Below are 18,654 nucleotides of genomic sequence, written 5' to 3'. Positions count from 1 at the left end.
CGCTTATTTGGGGAACCAGTTACAGTGCATGAAATAAGAAGAAACAAATGTATAAAACTGTTCAGCTAGTCAGTAAAGTGATGAAACCAGGCAAGGGATATCTTTTATATGTACTTACATCAACTTATGTGCAGCTGTATATTACACATGCCAGTATATAATAGATTCATCCATGCAATTCAAATGAAGCAACCTGTCACAGCTACTGCCCAGTTGAAGCAGTGACTGGCAATCAAACATGTGGACATGAGGATATTATTTGCCATCCCTGCTGCCATATTGTTGTCTGTCTTGATCAGTCCTCTTTTTTTTAAATTTCTTTTTGCGTATGGATTGTAGTTAATGTATTATCATGTGATATCATTTGTTGTTGGATGAGTTTTATACTAATGTATAGTTGTATATTTATCATTTTGTATGTATGAATTTTATAAGATGTGTTTTCTTCTACATCTGTCCAGCAAACATCTTTTGAGTATTGTCCTGGTCAATAAACTATAAAACAAAAGAAATGAATAATTAAATGAACTTATACAAGCCATTAATATACAGTATATAGATTTTCACCACCTATGTACAACAATTTAAAATGCCCTATCATTAGCATTAGTTGGGCTATTTCTGTTTTTTGCCTTATCAACCAGAACCTCTATTGAAAAATGACGCACAACCTGACTATTTTTTTTTAATTGTAATAATTAGAGTCGTTTTTATTTTTTTTTTAAATATATTTTTGTTCTCTAGTCTTGGCCATTCAATCAAGCTACATATCGACAGCGTCATCTAGTGTTCACACAGTAGAATATTCGGTTCCGTTCGTCCCGCCCAGTCTCTAAATTCTATACGCTCAAATGTTTTCGACGTGCGATGACGTAGTTCCTCCTCATTGGCTCGGTGACGTGTCCGTCAAGCCAGTGTACGGAAGTGTAGCCACCCACTTCAAAGATGGAGGACGATATCTCAGATTTGAGCCGACCACAAATGTACTTGTTTGGTGAGCTCGCTTACTCCGACAAAACCTGAAATTATTCGGTCGCACAATCAGCTTTACCGCCTTGTTATCATGCACAAATAGCCATGTAACATTTTAAGCGGGAGGAAGTTAGCTAAATAGCTGGCTAACCTGCCTGCCCCCACTCGGCGCCAATTCAGGTCTTTTGTTAGCTAGCCTAGCAAGACATGGGGTTGCATTGGCATGGCAAAGAGTAAACTCCCCCTATCTCCAGCAATATTATTCCTATGTGTGTGTTGTTCAAGATAAGTGCAAGCATAAGGTTAGTTACGCGTTGCACGTATGTCTTTTTTTTCCCCCAAGGTTGCACCCTCAAATCGGACAAACGGGAGTTCAAAGTTGACGTAGACGACGATGATACGGAGCAACAGCTGTCACTCAAAGCAGTAAGGATGACACTTTTCATTGCACGTAGAAAAACTGTTCCAGCAGAAGAAGACGTGTCTCAAAGGGAAGCATTAAAAGGGTTTTACATATGCAAACGTTAGTGTAGTTAGCCCTAGTCTGTCTGTGTGTGCTTCTGCTTCTGCTGTTGTCAGTTTCAATTTTCTTTATTGGTATAAAATATAAAGACATCTGTGTTGCCAAAGTATGTGATAGAAAATCGTGGACAAAGAACAAGAAAACTGGTCAATATAAAACAAATAACTCGTAAATAATAATAGAGAAGTAAACAGTGTTTGAGTGCTGTGTTCCCAAGATGTACATCTATTCTGATTGTGCAGGTGCAGTCAGGTCAGATGGTTCATATATAGTTTGAGCACCTCAAGTCAAATTACATATTATGTTGATTTTTGAAGTGAAAGGATGCAAATACAAGCAGCCTGCAGCAAACAGACGATAAAATTAGTCTTTCTTCAAATGTCTTGTTCTTCATACTGTTACATTTTATTTAATGGCTCAAATTTTTACAATAAAATGTAAAAAAAAAAAAAAAATAAATAATAAAGTTCACCAAGTCTTTTAACCATGGGGGTGGATGGTGTAAATATTCTGCTTTGGGGCAGCGGTTCAGGAAATATTGCACAGGTAGATAGAAGATTGGATTCCACTAAATATCAGCAAATTCTAGATAGAACCGTCCTGCAGGCAAGTGAAAAGAGGCTTCATTGATTCATTTAACTTCAAATATTGACAAAATCTGTAATATGCCATACAATTGTATGTTCACATGTTCCTAAGATTTCACCCAGTCTGATTGTATAAATACAGGTCAGACCAGAATCAATTTTTATTAATTAAAAACTCTGTGTATGTTTTATATTTTACTTTAGCAGACGCTTTTATCCAAAGCGACTTACAAGTGAGGGATGTCACTGAAGCTTCAGTGCAGTAGTTAGCTTTTGTATAACTTTTATTTATAACTAGTATATTTTTAGACAGCTCTATGTTGAACAGTCATGTTGTGGCGAGTTTCTAGTCTTGCACTTTTCTTGTCCTCCTCCTTTTTTTGCAGGGTCATGAAGTCTAGAAAAAGTTTTTTTATTGAATAGTTATATATTTACTGTATAATATATATAATTATTAGATTATGTTCTGTTGGTGGTTTCCATGATTTCATGTAGTGATGTCATTCTTTCTCTGTCTCTCTCCTACATGGTATTAATTTTGTATTTTTTTTATTGGGTAACAATCGTTCATTCAATGAAATTTTTTTTAAAATGTGAAATAAATGTGTGAAATGAACTGACTGACTGATAAAGACTGGGCTCTAATTTTAACAGCTGTACCCTGAAAATGTTTGGTATCTTTTATCTGGGAAATGTCACAGCCAGTAGTTTAATGAGATTATTATTATTATTAGTCAAACTGGACCTGTAGTTTTCTTCTGGTATTACTGGGTATAAGAAATTTTGAACCTAACTGGAGGCAGAAATCTTGCTAGAAAACCTTATTAGGAAAGAAATTAAGAAACATGAGGTTGGTCAGTTGAAACCTGCACTTGTTGTGGTGCATCATCAGGTCAGACAAAGGGTACCAGGTGAACAGCATTGGCCTGATGATGCCTCCATGATGTCATGACACGGAGGTGGTGGTGTAAAGGATGAGCTGTGCTGCTGTTGCAGGTGTGTCTGGGAGCTGAGGCGGAGGATAAGTTCCATATGGTGGAAGTCGAGGGCCTCACTTATGATGGAAAAACGACCAAAGTGCCACTGGTCGTACTGAAGCCGTCCGTCCTGCCATCTGTGAGTCAACGCCAACACTGGCAGCATTTTGGAAAACATTAAAGGGGCTTTTCACTGATGTGTGTGTGTGTGTGTGTATATATATATATATATTTATGTATCTATGAAGGTTATGTCTTGTTATAATTGTCATATTCTTATATTGTCCAGATGAGTTTAGGTGGATTTGAGATCACTCCTCCGGTTACCTTCCGTCTCCAGTCTGGCTCTGGACCAGTTCACATCAGCGGGCAGCACTTTGTTAGTGAGTATTAGAGCAACAGCTGTTACTGTTGTGGTTGTCTTTCCTTCTGCTAGGATTACAGACACACACTTTCATACTATGACTCAGGCAACAGTTCAACCACATCATTGAAATAAAGTGTTTACCTTCTCAACTTCATGTAAGATAAAAGTAGTGAGTTGACAGCTCCATCTTCCTTGTCAATGAAGTTAACAGAGCCTCATTTTACATCCGTAAACCTGAGCTGGTAACCAGTGTTTGCTTTGTAGGTGTGAAGGATTCAGATGATGAAGAAGAGGAGAACAACACGTCACCAGTGAAACGACCTGCAAGCCTGATGTCGGGGAAGAAGCCGCCGCAGGTGGTTACCTCAGTTTGTTCTTTGTATTCATCTGGGAACAGAGCGTTCTTCTTTTCTGTCTAATTCTGCAAGAAAATGATTCATAACCTTTGTAAAATCATGGGGTTTAATTTTTGAACTGTATTTATTTTAGCTTTAAATAATAATAATAATGATAAGACTAAATAATGTTTGAATGTTTGTGAGGCTGTGGTGCTTATTTGCTATTTCTGTTTGAAACTGAAGGTTTTTCTAACAAACGGATTATTCATTTTCCTTGTAGAAAAAACTAAAGATGGATTCCGATGAAGACGATGAAGAAGACAGTGACGAAGATGATGATGAGTATGTTTTGTTTTGTTTTTTTTCTTTATGCTGAACTTTTTCAGTCACTGAGCATGCCCAAAACACACACTTCTTTTTTTTTTTACTTCCTACTTTATTGTAGTGATGATGACGATGACGACAGCGATGACAACGTTGTGAAGCCTCAGAAAAATGTTGGAAAAGAGCTTGAAAAGGTAAGTCTGATTTGTTTATTTATTACATTTAGTGATAATATTAAAATTTAAACTTTGACTCTACCAGTAGCTGAACATTGGAATGAACATGTATATGATTTTACATACTACCTACATAACCTACTATTAAACACTGACAAATATGAACCTGTGTGACTGCCATGACATTAAATCAACATGCCAACCCAGAACTTCTGTGGAGCAATTAATTGATTCTCTGGTATATTTGCTCAGTTTGCTTTATTAAAACAATGTTATTTGAACTTGAGTAGAACCAAGTAACTAAACTAATGCCGCCTGAAAGATGAGCATCTGTTGTTGTCCTAAAACAAATACTGCAACACAAACTGCAACATGGTTTGTAGGAGTTTTAAACTTTCTGACACAAAATCAGGCAAAAACCTTTCAATGGTTATGGGATGGTCGTTTACATTTGATATGTAGCGCATGTTTTGAAATCAAACCTTTAAACAGTAGGTTGTATTTGTTTGGAGTGTTTCCAATCCTCTGTTGTCCACAAGGTGTCAGGGCAGCCAAGGCCTTGCCCTCAGATTTCCTTTGTGTAAAAGGAATTTCTCTGTGTTGCTGCAGTCTGCCCACTCCCCCTTCAGCTTCTACCACATCATTTAAACTCCCACAGACTGTACCCTATAGTAGCATTTCATTTCAGCAGGCCCTTCCCATTCCTGCACTCGCTGACCGTCCAGCTTTTTTGTATGAGACAAAACATGGAACTTTTTCATCCTGTTCGCTCATGTACCCACCTGTTTTCCCCGAGTAAAACACAGGGTCTGTGTGGCGTAATGATCGGATTTCTCCTCTGTAATCTGCTTGAATTCTCACCGTCTCACCAACAAGACAGCACTATGTTATCCTACACACACACATGCACGCACATGCACGCCCACATGCAGTCAGATATACTGTAGACATGTACACTTAAACGTTTAAGTACACATTTCCAAAATGCACAAACATTAACTATATATATATATATATATATATATATATATATTTATATATTTATATATATATTTATCTATAGTGCATGTGCAGAGAAGCTCACTACAAACAGTTTCATACACACGTGCACACGTACACACATGCACCAGTTATGGGAAAAATCTTCCCTCCATTTTTCTGTAACACTGCATATCTTTGTCCCTCTGTCATCCCACTGTTAATATGATTGCTCCTTTTTATCGTCTCTCTCATGCCATTTCAGCTTTGCACCTGGCCTTCGCCTTTGAACACTTGTTTTGCGTGTTACCACAATCACTTGCAAGTGTGTGGGTGCATGTGTGTATCTGCCTCATTTTTACATTTTTTTTTTTTTTTGTAACACGCCATCCAAGTGCAAACTGTGCCAGGCAAAAGATCAAAGCAGGGCAGATGCGCATACCTGCGACGTGAGCGCCGATCCTTGCCTCGGGGTCAGATGACAGCTGAGCATTTCTGTCACCTGTTGATTTATTCTGTTGTCTTCTCTTCCAATTTCTCCACCTTCTTGCCCCCCCCGCCCCCCCATTCCTCCCCCTGATGACCTTAATCCTTTTCTTCACCCTTCTTCTCTTTAGCTCCATAGCTGTCCTGTCTCATTCTTCAGTAATGAAGGCACAAAGTTCTAGAAAGCAGGGCTGGGAGCAGTTATGTTTTTTTTTTTTTTTTGTTTGTTTTTTTTAGTTTTTTTCAGCTAATTCAGACAGATTTCAAGACAGTTTCCTTTCCTATTTTTGTCATAAAGTACCTCAGTACAATATATACACATATATATGTATATATATAGATATATATATAGACTTGTAATCTAGTTTGCTTTTTCTTTGATCAGATATTTTTGACCTGAACAGGAAATCTGGACAACATTGAAAACTTTACACTGTATTTTAGAGGTCAGAAGTTTTACTATAGCATAAAAAATGTCTTTTGCTAGTGTTGATACTAAATAATCTTGTATTGACACATTTCCAAGCACTTAGTCTGAGCTCAATTTCAGGCTCAATTGCACCCAGCTGAAAGTGCGCATGTGTTGATCTTTTTTTATTCTTTTCTGGTCACATGTGACACAGGTTTGATGTTTTCTGCCTAGTGTGGAGAGAAAACACGTTTTATAGAGTTGCATAATTTTCAGTTCTTATTTAGACCAGATTGGATGTTTCAAAATAAGATCCTGAGGCATATGGCCTACATGTGACTCGTATTTAGTAGATGGAATTGCAATATGACAGCGTTGCCTTGACAAGTAAATCTTACATCATTACTTCAGACGATCATAAATTTGGCAACAGAGCGACTTGCCTGTGCCAGTGTTGGCATTGGGAGCAATACACACCAATATTAAAAAAAAAAAAAGAAAAGAAAGTGGCAGTGCTTACAGATTCAAGCACACTCCTTTGTTCAGTCAAAAACAGGAAGGGTGCCTTTATACAACAGGAACCCTGAGATCTAAATAGGAACTCTTGAACTTTACCTGCTTCAATCACAGGAATATTCATTTTTCTCCTGGGCCATAGTTCATGTCTCCAACAAGTCTTTGTTCCCATTACAGAACTTTCTGATAGCACAGGAACCTGGAATATGAGCTTGCAGGGCTGCATGTCTCTGACTGCTCCGACACACGGAGGCCTGCCCCCGATCCAAATACTTTCCTGGTTGAGTAGTAGTCGTTAGTTTAAACCATTAGTCAACTAGTTGCAGTTGATTTTGAATGTGTCAGCGTGGAGGACGTGAGCATTAGGCTACCTACATGTTTGAAACGATAGGCCGTGTTTGAAGTTGATGGATGGAGTTTGTATGTCACCTTCTGGGGGTCGTCCTTTAGCCTCTTGAAATGATCCGACACTTTGGATTTCCTGGATAATCTGGTTAAATGCTGAACGAGTCACGTGACCAGAAAACACTCAGCAGATCTTCACCACATTAAAGACAGACGTCTGACCTTTGCTGTAAATCTTCCAACCTCTGGACTTGTCCTGTCCAGCTTGTCATCCAAACGGACCATTACGACGGACAACACCATGACATTTCATCGTGTCACATACAAACATTTTTTGTATTGTTTTTTCCAAAACGTCACTTTACTTTGCTAAAAAATAATCTTTGAAAGACAAACACAGTCACAAGAGAGACAGCCACCCAATTAATATCCTGTCATCTGGAATCAGTCTGAATACTGAACACATACACTCAGGTGCATCCATGTCAGTGTCCTTTGTATGTTAATATCACTGTGATTGAAAAAAGCTCTGGAACCTCACTGAAACGGCCTCCCAGCATCTTGTATTACCAGGCAATGCTCAAGGAAATTACATGTGTAATTGCCTTGTAGCAGTTATGTCAACACAGGCAATTACACTTCTAGCCCATTCCAAGGTGAATACCAGTGATTGCAAGGAAAGGGTTGGTGCTCAGGAAATGCAGGTACTTGCCTCGGCTATTACAAGGTAATTACACAGGTGCCTGAGAGCAATGGAGACCTGACGGGAAGGCCTCCAGTGTGGAGAAGAACAATGACAGGTCACTGGGGTACTAAGTATCTGATCAGTGAGAAATTACCAAGTGTGTCTAGAGTTTCCTCTGTAATTTCATATAGCTCTGGTACTTGGAGATAATTTCAGTTTTGGTCACATATAAATTCCTGATTTTGTTGCAGTTATATTTTTAGTACAGATGGATTCACCTTTTACTGGGACTTGAATAAATTATTAATTCTTAGCGTTAGCGCTGCCATCTCTCCTTTAGCTTTAGAATGACTTTATGCCGTTTTCCCTGTTGATTTTTGTTGCAGTTTAAATTTTGTCGCCTTGTGTTTAAGGGCTTTTTAAAGTGCTGTATTGATATTACTATCAGGCTGACGCAGGGTTGAGAGAAAATAATATGAACACCTCATGGCAAAGCACTTGGAAGAAAATTAACCACAATTGCAAACAAATGTGGTGCACATTATGTTAAATGCCAATTATAATTTGTCAGCTGGGCAATTAGTGTGTTGATATGGGAGTTTTTAACATCACATGACAGCACTACCAGAGCCGCAGAGAAGTTATTTTAATATCCAACATAATATAGATGAACAGACTGAATATCATTAATTGACATGTATATGTACTGCATAAACAGGGTTGGTACCTTTTTTAGAAATGGACCAGCAGTCTAAACCGATGGATCAGGAGTGTTTGCAGTTTTCAATTCAGTGCCTTCAAATTTAGTAAAAGCACTTTTTCTTGAAGCACTTACTTACTTTTGGTTTTGTTAACTGTGATTTTCTGAGCTCTTGATACACAGACAGTGTTCTGCTTGGTGTTTAATTATCGATTCTTCTTTTTTTTTTTTTTTAATCAACACATTTTTATGTTTCTTTGCTTTCTCAGAGGTCAGAGTCTTCAGCAAAGAAGCCCAACAAGACTCCAGTGAAACAAAACGGCCCTGCAGGGAAACCGTCAGGATCCGCGGTCAAACCACAGATTAAGGTATGGAAAAGCCTGTATCACCCGCCCAGCTTTGCTAACTTGTGATTGGGTTGTTGTTATTGGATTAAATGGTTGACAGCCAACATACTGTAGAACAAGGATCGGGTGTTAGGTTCAACTAAGAGCCAGTTTTTTGTGCTCTGTTTATTGGAAGGGCAGTGCAGGTTTATAGGTGTAATAAAGGCGGACTTGTGTTTTCTTGTTTTTTGTTTTTTTGTTGTTTTTTTTTTGATTTAAACAAAATAATGGGACAGGGTTAAAGGTTTGTTGAATCAGTCCATAAATATAAAGAAAACAATAACGAGAGCATATAAATTGCACCCTTCTCTATAAAATCCCCCTTCTACACTCCATCCAAGGCCAGTTTAATTTGTTGGTTTAAGTTATTTTAGAGTTAGTTTGCAGCTAGATTTGTGTCGTAGGTCAGTTTAGATCTAGATGGAGACGGGACATTATCTGTTTGACTGATTAATTAGGTCTGCAGTGATGCCAGACTACAGCCAAAGCCAGCAACTCTGTTCCTAATGAAAGACATCATGCAGGCCAAAACATGGGAGCATCCGCTTCACTACTGCGTCGTTTAGGAGCAACTTTTGATAGATGGATATCACGGTAAGGAAATATAACTCTCCTCTGGATAAAGCAGTGGAGAGCAAGCGAATTTAAAACATCCTTATTGGCACACAGGCGCAGACTTCTTAATACTTACAGTAGGTCTGAAGTGACAACTTGATGAGGCCTGCAAGCTAAATTTGGTACATAACTAGCACACTTAAAAAGAAATCAAGAAATCCTTTACAAACAACTTGATCTTTTTTTGTCTAATTATTTCTGCTCAGACATGAGCCTGAAAAGACACAGGGCTTCTATGACCGAGGGTAAGTGTTTGCATCTATTGACATTCACAATTAAAACAGCCACAAAAAAAAAAAAAAAAATCTTGGAGAGCTTTGCCATTCCACCGCCAAGGAATGTGATAAATGCACATTGCAATTAGCTCAACCTGATAGTTAATTTCTTGGGTGGAATGTCTTGGACAGCCGCCCCTCAAACCCCAAAGCTTGAACTCTGCCTCTCTTTAAGCAAACACACCTGACCTCCAAACGGGTTTCCTGGGGCAAGGTTTAAACCTGCGACCCCTTGGCCTGACCCCGCCGTCTTGAGTTGCAACCACCTTTGATGCCCCCACCCCCTCCCACCCCCAACAACCCCCTGTAGCACACATCCAGATCAGAGAATACAAATTGGCAAGCTTCTCTGCAAGTTTACAAATTTCACAAAGCATGTCTCTGTGATTTAAAAGTGAGCTCAGTTTAGATAAGGTGTTATGTGTTGGCATGCAAATGTTGGCTGCTTGTATGATGGAACACAGCTTCCGCCACACGCACACACTGTTGCACACTCACTCGCACATGAGGGAAAATTGTCGTTTCTCGTGTGACGTCTTGATAGAAAGCTCTGTGATTTTTATCATGTTAAACACTAAGCCACAGGATTGCTAAACTCCTCAGGCTGTAGAGGGCGATTCCCCTCAGGGTCAGCGTTCTTACTGCGTGGGAGAGTGCAGCTAATTCTGTAGTGGCCGTTGTCCAGACATAACACAGTGGCTCTTGAAATGCTCTGGGGGATTAGCCGATGGCGCAGCTGAATTGCCGAAACCGTCCCGCCGGTTTAAACTTTCTGGCCCGTGGAGCTTGGACTGCCCCCATCCCCTCTCCACTTCTGCACAACAACTGTTCCCTCTCTACAACCTCTTCACACCCCTCACTTCCTGGACACACCTTCTCCCAATTGCTCTCATTACCAGCGTTTGATGTCTGGTGCAGCTTGCGCTTCCAGATGCCCCTGAGGAGCGAGGAAGCGGGCGTGGATGTCTGTTTTTTTCGTTCCTAAATGCAGGTGACTGGTCATTAGATTGGCTCGTCAGATCTGTTGCCAGTACCGCAGTTTGCACCTCTCGCAGCCCAGCATGTAGCTGCACCTTCTTGCGTAACAAGCTCGACATGAGAACCAGCTAACTCGAGTTGTGCTGATCTGAAGTAACTTTATCTCGCAGCTGGTGTCTTTTGATTGATGGGTTTGGAGAAGTCGATGCCTTCAAGCACACGTCACAGTCGTAAAGTTGTTAACCACTTCACTCAGGCTTATCCCAAAAGGGTGTGAGTCATTGTTTTAACGACTGATTGACATGTGTTGCAGCAGGTGCCTATCTTGTTAGTGCTTATTTATTTTTCCTGTGAGTGTGGGGATGTTTGCGTCTCTACCATAGCATCATCAGCGTCCGTAACGTCAACCTGCATACGTACATATACTTATACAAGTCATCAGATTAGAGTCACAGTTCCCAGTGACCTGATGTTTTCCCCAGACATGGGCCCCCAAAGCCCTCATTCCAACAAAATGATAATTACCATCCCAGACAGACCTGATGAGCAAAGGTGTCACAACCATGTGTTTGCACTGGATTGAAGACAAGAGATTGCATCAAATGATAGCGTGCTTGTGATTAAGTTCCATGTCTCGTGGCATCTGTAATCAGTGTCTGGCCCAGATGAAAAAGCTTGCTGGCTTTGTGTGTTTATCAGCTGTTTCAGGTCCACAGCTGTCCTTTGGAAGTAGAGAGCTGCCCGTAAATAATAAATACGTAGTGCATTTGTCTGGCCAGGAGCCAGCAGCATATGTGCTCTTGTGGCATGTGTGTCAGTTTTTTTTTTTTTTTCCACTTTCTACCTTTTGATCTGTGCTATAAAATGCAGATCTCTTAGGGACGGGGACAGATTATTGCATTTTTTTAAAATTAGAGAGATAATTTACTTTCTTAAGATCATTCGACTTGTTTTTTTAACCATTTCATGTCTCACCCTGTTTTCCAAAGCTTGAAGTTGGAAAACTAGCTCTGAACCAGTTGCTAAAGTATTAGAGGCAGGGATTTTATTAGGAAACACGGTTTTTTGATTCCATTTGTCTTTTCCTAAGTGCAAAGTTTTGATCTACTGCACTTCTGCCTACGTCTCAGTTGCCCAGTTACAGTGTCTGTGCACATTTAACTTGTGCATGGCAGGGAATTGCATGTCTATTTTCTTTATTTTGATTTAAAATAAAAACAAAATGACACAATATCAGGTCTTTTATGGCAAATCTGTGTTAACGAGAGCTTAAATCTGATGAACATGAGGGAAGGTTTTGTGAAGCCAACAGATTTTGTTTTATTTTCTTACTCAAATCAAATGACAAAGGTTGGAACTAGGATTTGATCAAATCAGATCAGCAGAATCAAAATGACTAAAATCAAAATGATGAGCCCAACCCACTTACAATACAAGACCCCGACCCTGAAATCATCAGCGCCATTCTCCGGCCCACTAAGCTGCTGAATCATAGTGTAGAATAGTATAGTGTTTATCATCCAAACAAAACCCCACACACACACACGTACACACGAACACACGAACACACACACACACACACACACACACACACACACACACCACACACACACACACACACAAAAAGCTGTTCACTGGTTCCTGAGGTTCTGCTGTTTTCTGACTTGCTCGGTGAAACGTTGCTCTATGAATCGCTCCTCTCTTCTTTCAAATGTGTCTCTGGCTATCAATGAAACCCTGCAATTTCACTGGATTCCACACTGGCTTTGCGTGTAGGGACAAGCTCCGCCGCTTGTGTAACATGCAGTCATGGTGTATGGCGTGTGTGTGTGTGCGTGCGTATGTGTCTGTGTGTGTGTGTTGTTGTTGTGTCACATTCAGACACTTCCTAATTGAGGACCTTTTTGGGGGGGGGGGGGGGGGGGGGCTCGGCTCCACTGCCCAGGTCTGGACACACCTGTGGGGCCTGCTGGCTCTGTGCTCCTGCAGCTCTTTCCTTCACAAACACACAGAAGTCTTTACTGGTCAAAACCACATCTTCAGTGTTCCCAACATGTTGTCCTTTTAAACTCGACCATTCATAAACAGTAAACAGAAAAAAGTGTCATCTTTTCTTGTGGAAGCCATTGAATTAATGTCAGTATAAGTATAAGCACAAGAACATAAACTGCACTTTGACCTTTTTTTTTTTTTCTTTAGTTCAGCTGTTAGGATTTGCCTTCAGTGGAAAAACCCATTTGTCTATTGCTCATTGAAGAGTCGGGGCTTGCCCTCTCCTGCTTGCAAACAATAAAAAACATAATTTGTACCTGATGTATTGGTTAAAAAAAATAAAAAGATGGTGTAATTAGGCTAGAATTTGTTGTCCTTTCTATTGCTTTCATCTTCTTCCAGCTGGCTGCCCACGCCAAGCCTGTAAACACAGACCTGACTAAATGGGTCACAATAGGGCTGCAGCCCAGACTGGTCAGCGAATGAATGCATCACCAATAACTCAGAATTAGTAATTTTGTGTTGAGTTCAGATGAGAACACAGAAAAGTTAAAAAGGTTACAGCTATAGGAGCTGAACCAGGGTAGAAGAAGAAATACTGTGGCATAATATGAAGGTATCTTTTTATCTACAGCTCTATAAATCTCTCTGTATGTGACGTATCAATTAGTGTTTCTTATCTGGCTGATGTATTTTTCCAGACACCTGCCGCAGGAAAAGACAAACTCCAGGCCGGCCCGTCGAAATCTCCCTCTCTGCCTGAGATTAAGAGCAAGTTGTCGACAGCAGCCAAGGAAGTAAGGCTGTCATCCTCTTTTGCAAATTGCCACTCTTAATTGAATGTCTGTTGCACAGTTAAGCTGATGATTTAATGGCCTTATTCATCAGGGGAAACCCCTACCGAAGACGGAGCAGAAGTTTGAGAACTTCGTGAAGAGTTCTTTTAAAATCTCAGACAAAAAAGTAAGTAATCAGTCATTTGATATGTTATATGTTATATATGTATTTATAAATTGATTGCACACAGTTTTGAGACCCATAATTAGCATTTATTTAACTTTTTTACATCTGTAGCATTTACATTACACATGCAAGTTACATAAATGTCTTGCTTTTTTCACCTTTCAATCTCCGCATTTAGTTTCTTAAACATTTTTCCAGTGGGAAACATTTACATCAACCGTCATTTTAGCTTTAAGAGCTCTTTTTCCATGATAGATACCCAGGAATGCATTATTGTTCTTCACACTGTCCTCGTACCTTACACTGTCCAGTATGCCTCCATCGTCTCTCCAGCACAGTGTGTTCTCTTTGAATTATATTCATTTTGTGTCAGCGGGCTCTTTCGAGATGGAATGGGAGTACACCTGCCAAGGCAAACTCTTTCTTGGTGATTTACTGGAGTGTGTGTCTTTTGTAGCCTTAATGAAGGGACCTGTGGTATGTGGATGGTACCAGTCTCTTTCACATTCAAGGCCTTTGACCAACCCCAAAAACAGGGTTTTTCTAAATGCAGGACTTAAATCTTTTCTAATACTGCTTGTCATTTCAGAAGATAAACAACAGCTCCTGCACATTGTTTTGCAGAGCATGAATGAATCACTGCAAAACCTTTAGATTATCACACGAGTCTCAGCAGCGTGTCAGAGGTAGCAATGCTGTGTTTTCTGTATCTGCAACATCTGTTTGGTGATCACACGAAAAAAAGGCCTGTTTGAACATTCATTTGTGATTTCATTGCAGTGTTAAAAATGTTAACTGTACAGTTATGAGAGCAGGTGAAAGCTCTTTAGAGCGGAGTGAGGGCTGGGCGGACAAGGAAAAGAGTGGGGGTGGAGTTGGGTCGGGGAGAGCTTGTTGATCCCAGTGTGTAGAAACATCTGTGGAAGTGCTTTGGTTTCATCAGCCAAGGCTGAGATCTGTCAGACCTGGAGCACCTAGTCATATACTCTGGTATGTACTGCTGCCCCCACCCAACCCCTCGTCGTTCCCCAACAGCCCCATCTAAACTCCGCTTTCCCACTGGTGAGACACACAAAAGCATGTTGTAGTAAAAGTGAGTCATGTGTCTCATTCTCTGTAGCACTTCATTTGGGTGATTTATAATTTCTCTGTCTCTTTCTTATTCTGTTGTAAACCCCTCACCCCCCCACCCCTCCACCTCTTCTCCTCCACACCTTCCTCAGGTGGTCAAGGACCTCTGGAGTTTTGTACAAACACTGAAGATTGAGAAGAAGTAACAAACCTTGTGCACCAGAGCATTTGTATGTTATGCATCCTGCAGGACATTTAAAGGCACAGTCAGCAAGATTTCCTACTCAGCCTTATTGTGTCATCATTGCTAACTTTGAATCTTAGCGAGCAGAGGGACAGTGCTGAGAAAGGGTAAAGCCATTAATGAATCAGGTGTCATCGTTCTTTTTTCTTTCTTTTTTTTAAGATGCGAAGCACCTTTTAGTTGTCACTCACAAAATCACTCACTCGTGTTTAGCAGACTGCAGATTAACCACAGGCTGAAACTGTCTGCTTCATCACATGCCAATCTGCACCACCTACAGGGAAGGAACATAATAGCAGCGCCAATTAAGACCTGCAGATGTCTGGATGTCTGTTGGTTTCTTACAGGACAGAAATAGCTGCTGCAATTTTCAACACTTGTCCCGCCTGCAGGCAATAAATGTTGCACCTGCAGCTTTTTTTATAGCTGCAATAAATGATGAGATATGTAAATTATTTGGTAACAAAAGAGTTTAAAATTCAAGTATTTAGAGCCCGAGACAGACCAGACAAACCTCTTGATCTGACCTCCTTTTTACACAGAAACCAGCTGTCTGTGGGGTTTGCAACAGTACTAGTATATTTTTTATGCTACCTGGAGTCACCCCAGATAAAAAAATAAAAAAACAGTCTAATTCTGCACATGAAGTTGCTAAAATGTAAAATATAAATCTTCCAGAAGCTGTAAAAATGAAAGCAACAGCAGCTGTAACACTGCATTTAGTAAATACTATAGTACATGCCTGCAGTCGTTCCTTACCTTGCCCGTAGATGGCGAGCCGCATGTCATCTAACCGTCTTTACCTGTTGTTACTGCGGCTTCTGCGTCTCTGCAGCTGGACGATGAGGGCTGCGCCTGGTTTTCAGGTGCTTCGCATCCGAGACACTGTGTGTCCTCGATAAGTCAATAATGCAATAGGAGATATTGCAGAATGTGCCTTTAAATATCTCTACTGTAAACTGATATAAATCAGAGTCCCATTTTGTGTGAATTTGAGCAGCGTATACAAGGATAGTTGAGACAGCTGATACTCGGGGGACAATGTTCTGTGATCAGCCGGGGATGATGTGTTTTTCCTGTTTTGTTATTTTCAGTTCTGTCTGGCTTTACAAAGTATTTTTAGCTTGCAACCATGATTTGTCTGGTATAACTGCTTCATACATATTGTACAGAAATTTGTCAGTGTTTATTGAGGTTATGCTTTTTTTTTTTTTTTTTTGTATCTCTCAGTTTGGTCATAGCAGCTCCAGCGTCACACTGTAACATGCGTTTCTTCACGGTTTGTCCAACAACACCAAGAGAAACTTTTATTTCCTGCCATGATAGAGCAAATAATCGAAAACATAAAACTGCTTCCCCAAAACATTTCACTTAAAAAAAAAAAAAAAAAAAAAAAAAGATGCAAGCTAGAAACAGTAAGATCCAATATGTGATTAGTTTTAATCTCGCTACCGTTACATATCTTTACCAGTTAGTCTGTTCTTCTCCAGGAACACACCTGGAACGTTTCTGGGTGAGAACAGTGATATTCTTAATGGCTTTTTTTATACTTTCAATAAGGATGTTTTTAAGCTTACATTAGGTTTCTGAACCTGCAAATATTACAAACCTGCTGACTGGATCGATTTCAGATGGTGTTTGAATTCATATCAAGCCCATTAACTGTCATGACCTGTGAGGGAATACATTATAGTGATTACAGCCCCCCAAAAAAATCATCTGTAGCAACAAAAGTGCAGTATACAAAACATTTTCAAAGAGTATTATGACCTCTATAAAACTGACACAGATGCTCTGACCGAATTGTTTTTCTTTAGTCATATACATTACATTCAAAAAGTTAAAAACAAAACGAATAGACTGTTAACGAGCTCCAGGAGTATATTTACGAGTTGGCACTGTTGTTATCGTATTCAAGCGTACCCTGCTGCACTAAAAACAGATTACAAGCCCATGATCAACACAGGTTATCTTATTTATTACAACAAAATCATAAAGTATGTATCAGTAAAATTATTACATCAGAGTCACGACATCACCTTTTTACAGAAACTCATCCCCACAACTGTTTGCACTCTCGTACGTCAGTGCTCTGAGGACAAAAAGCAGACGCTCGCTCTATGCTTATAATGTGTTTATGATCCTGTATAATGCCTTTTATGAGCCAAATGCTGGCAGTTGGATACCATCCTTAAGTGGGCTAATTACTTGGTTCAGCCGTCCCGTTGTCTGTAAAGGATATTTGACATTTTTTTTTAGGTGTAAACTTTACAACTTTAGCAAATTTGGGTCGTTAAAAAATCCCCTGATTTATTTAGCAGAAACTAAATATTAGGTTGTGAATATCTGTAGTGTCGTCTTTGTAGTGAGGTTTCCGTAGGAGCAGGTTGCCAGTCCTATAGGATTTAGTTTTTGCTTTGTCCTTTGTTAATACTTTTTAATATTTCCCTTGTATCAAAAGTAATTAAGTTTGTTTTGTTTTTTTTTCTTTGAGCTTATTTACAAATACGGCAGCTGAACAATTATATTTGTAAGTGTATGCTTAATCTGACCTGCTAATAGCTGGTTTTGCAGCTTGGATCTGTTGTCATGATCTTTATTTTAAATGTTCTACTTGGTATAGAATCGTTTTTATTTTCAGTAGAAAGCCCCTTTTAAAACGTCTGAAATACCGTCTGTTTTTGTTAACTTTTCAGTTTAGCACTACTTTTTAGTTCGTACTTAGTTTGTCATCTTTTTATTCTGTACTGAAGAAAACATGAAGCCACTACCTAAATGTGTTGATGTAAAATACAAAAAAAAAAAGACAGATTGTGATCTTTGTTGATGACCTGATCCAATTTTGGGGCCTAATTATTTTAGTAATAACAAAAACCTGGTTGAAATTTGGCTTTGAAAAATACAAATTTGCAGCAAACATGATAGTTTAACTGTACCTTATTTTTAGTAATTGTCTTTTTAGACATAATCAACAGCTTTGTTGGACAAGCTTTGTTTCAAATCTATTAACAATGCAGCCAGCACGGTAAAAAATGTCACATGTAGAACAGCGATATAAACTTGTAATGATGTTTTCTTCGTTTTGAGTAGCTGTATCTACCATTGTAAACTAGATTTATTTATCATTTATTCTTTATCAGTCCATTGACTCCCTCTGTATTTTCCTACCCGCTGTAAAATCAGCATATAGTGAGAGGCGTCCTTAATTTGAACTAATAAGAAACAAGGCTTGCACTTATTCGCTGCATGTTGTTAATGCAAATGAAATTGTGATACACCGTGTATTCAAATCAGAATCGAGAATATGAGAAAGGTGACAGGCTGACTAAACATATGTTTGAAAGAAAATGAATTCAGTCAAACTTGATTGATCAGTTCATGCATGACTGCTTATGGTGGATAATCATTCATTCATGGTTTGTCAAGACATAACCATCCTTTCTTTTGTTTTTTACCTACCTGTATCATTTACCTGAATAAAGTGAATCCAGGCGGCTTTGAGTCACACCTTTTTTTACCTGTGGTTTCAACATTAACAGTGATGTGAAGTGATATTCACTTTATGAAGACCTTGTTATCTGTATCTTGGAGGTTCACCCAGCTGTGGGACAGAAAGTGTAAATCTTTGTTCTCATTCTCTACTTTTATTGTATTTTATTGTATTTTTTTCCCCTGTTTTTTGATCGTTTTGTTTATGATTCCTGTTATTAACGTGAAATACGCTGCATTCTGTTTATCGTTGAGAAA

The 18,654-nt window shown here is 39.3% G+C and overlaps 1 protein-coding gene across 1 annotated transcript; it reads left to right on the top strand.

The window, feature by feature from the left end:
- Window positions 1–909: 909 nt before the first annotated feature.
- On the top strand, window positions 910–18,402 carry npm1b (nucleophosmin 1b). The gene is made up of 11 exons (XM_056382932.1): window positions 910–994; window positions 1,316–1,398; window positions 3,079–3,198; window positions 3,349–3,442; window positions 3,691–3,782; window positions 4,045–4,106; window positions 4,210–4,282; window positions 8,653–8,751; window positions 13,331–13,426; window positions 13,518–13,592; window positions 14,816–18,402. The coding sequence occupies exons 1-11, from the start codon at window positions 946–948 to the stop codon at window positions 14,867–14,869; spliced, it is 897 nt and encodes a 298-aa protein (XP_056238907.1). The 5' UTR covers window positions 910–945; the 3' UTR covers window positions 14,870–18,402.
- Window positions 18,403–18,654: the final 252 nt, after the last annotated feature.

Source organism: Seriola aureovittata, chromosome 8 (genome assembly GCF_021018895.1).
Source record: "Seriola aureovittata isolate HTS-2021-v1 ecotype China chromosome 8, ASM2101889v1, whole genome shotgun sequence".
Taxonomy (NCBI): domain Eukaryota; kingdom Metazoa; phylum Chordata; class Actinopteri; order Carangiformes; family Carangidae; genus Seriola; species Seriola aureovittata.
Note: the sequence above shows the minus strand (reverse complement) of the source record. Positions and strands in the feature narration are given on the sequence as shown.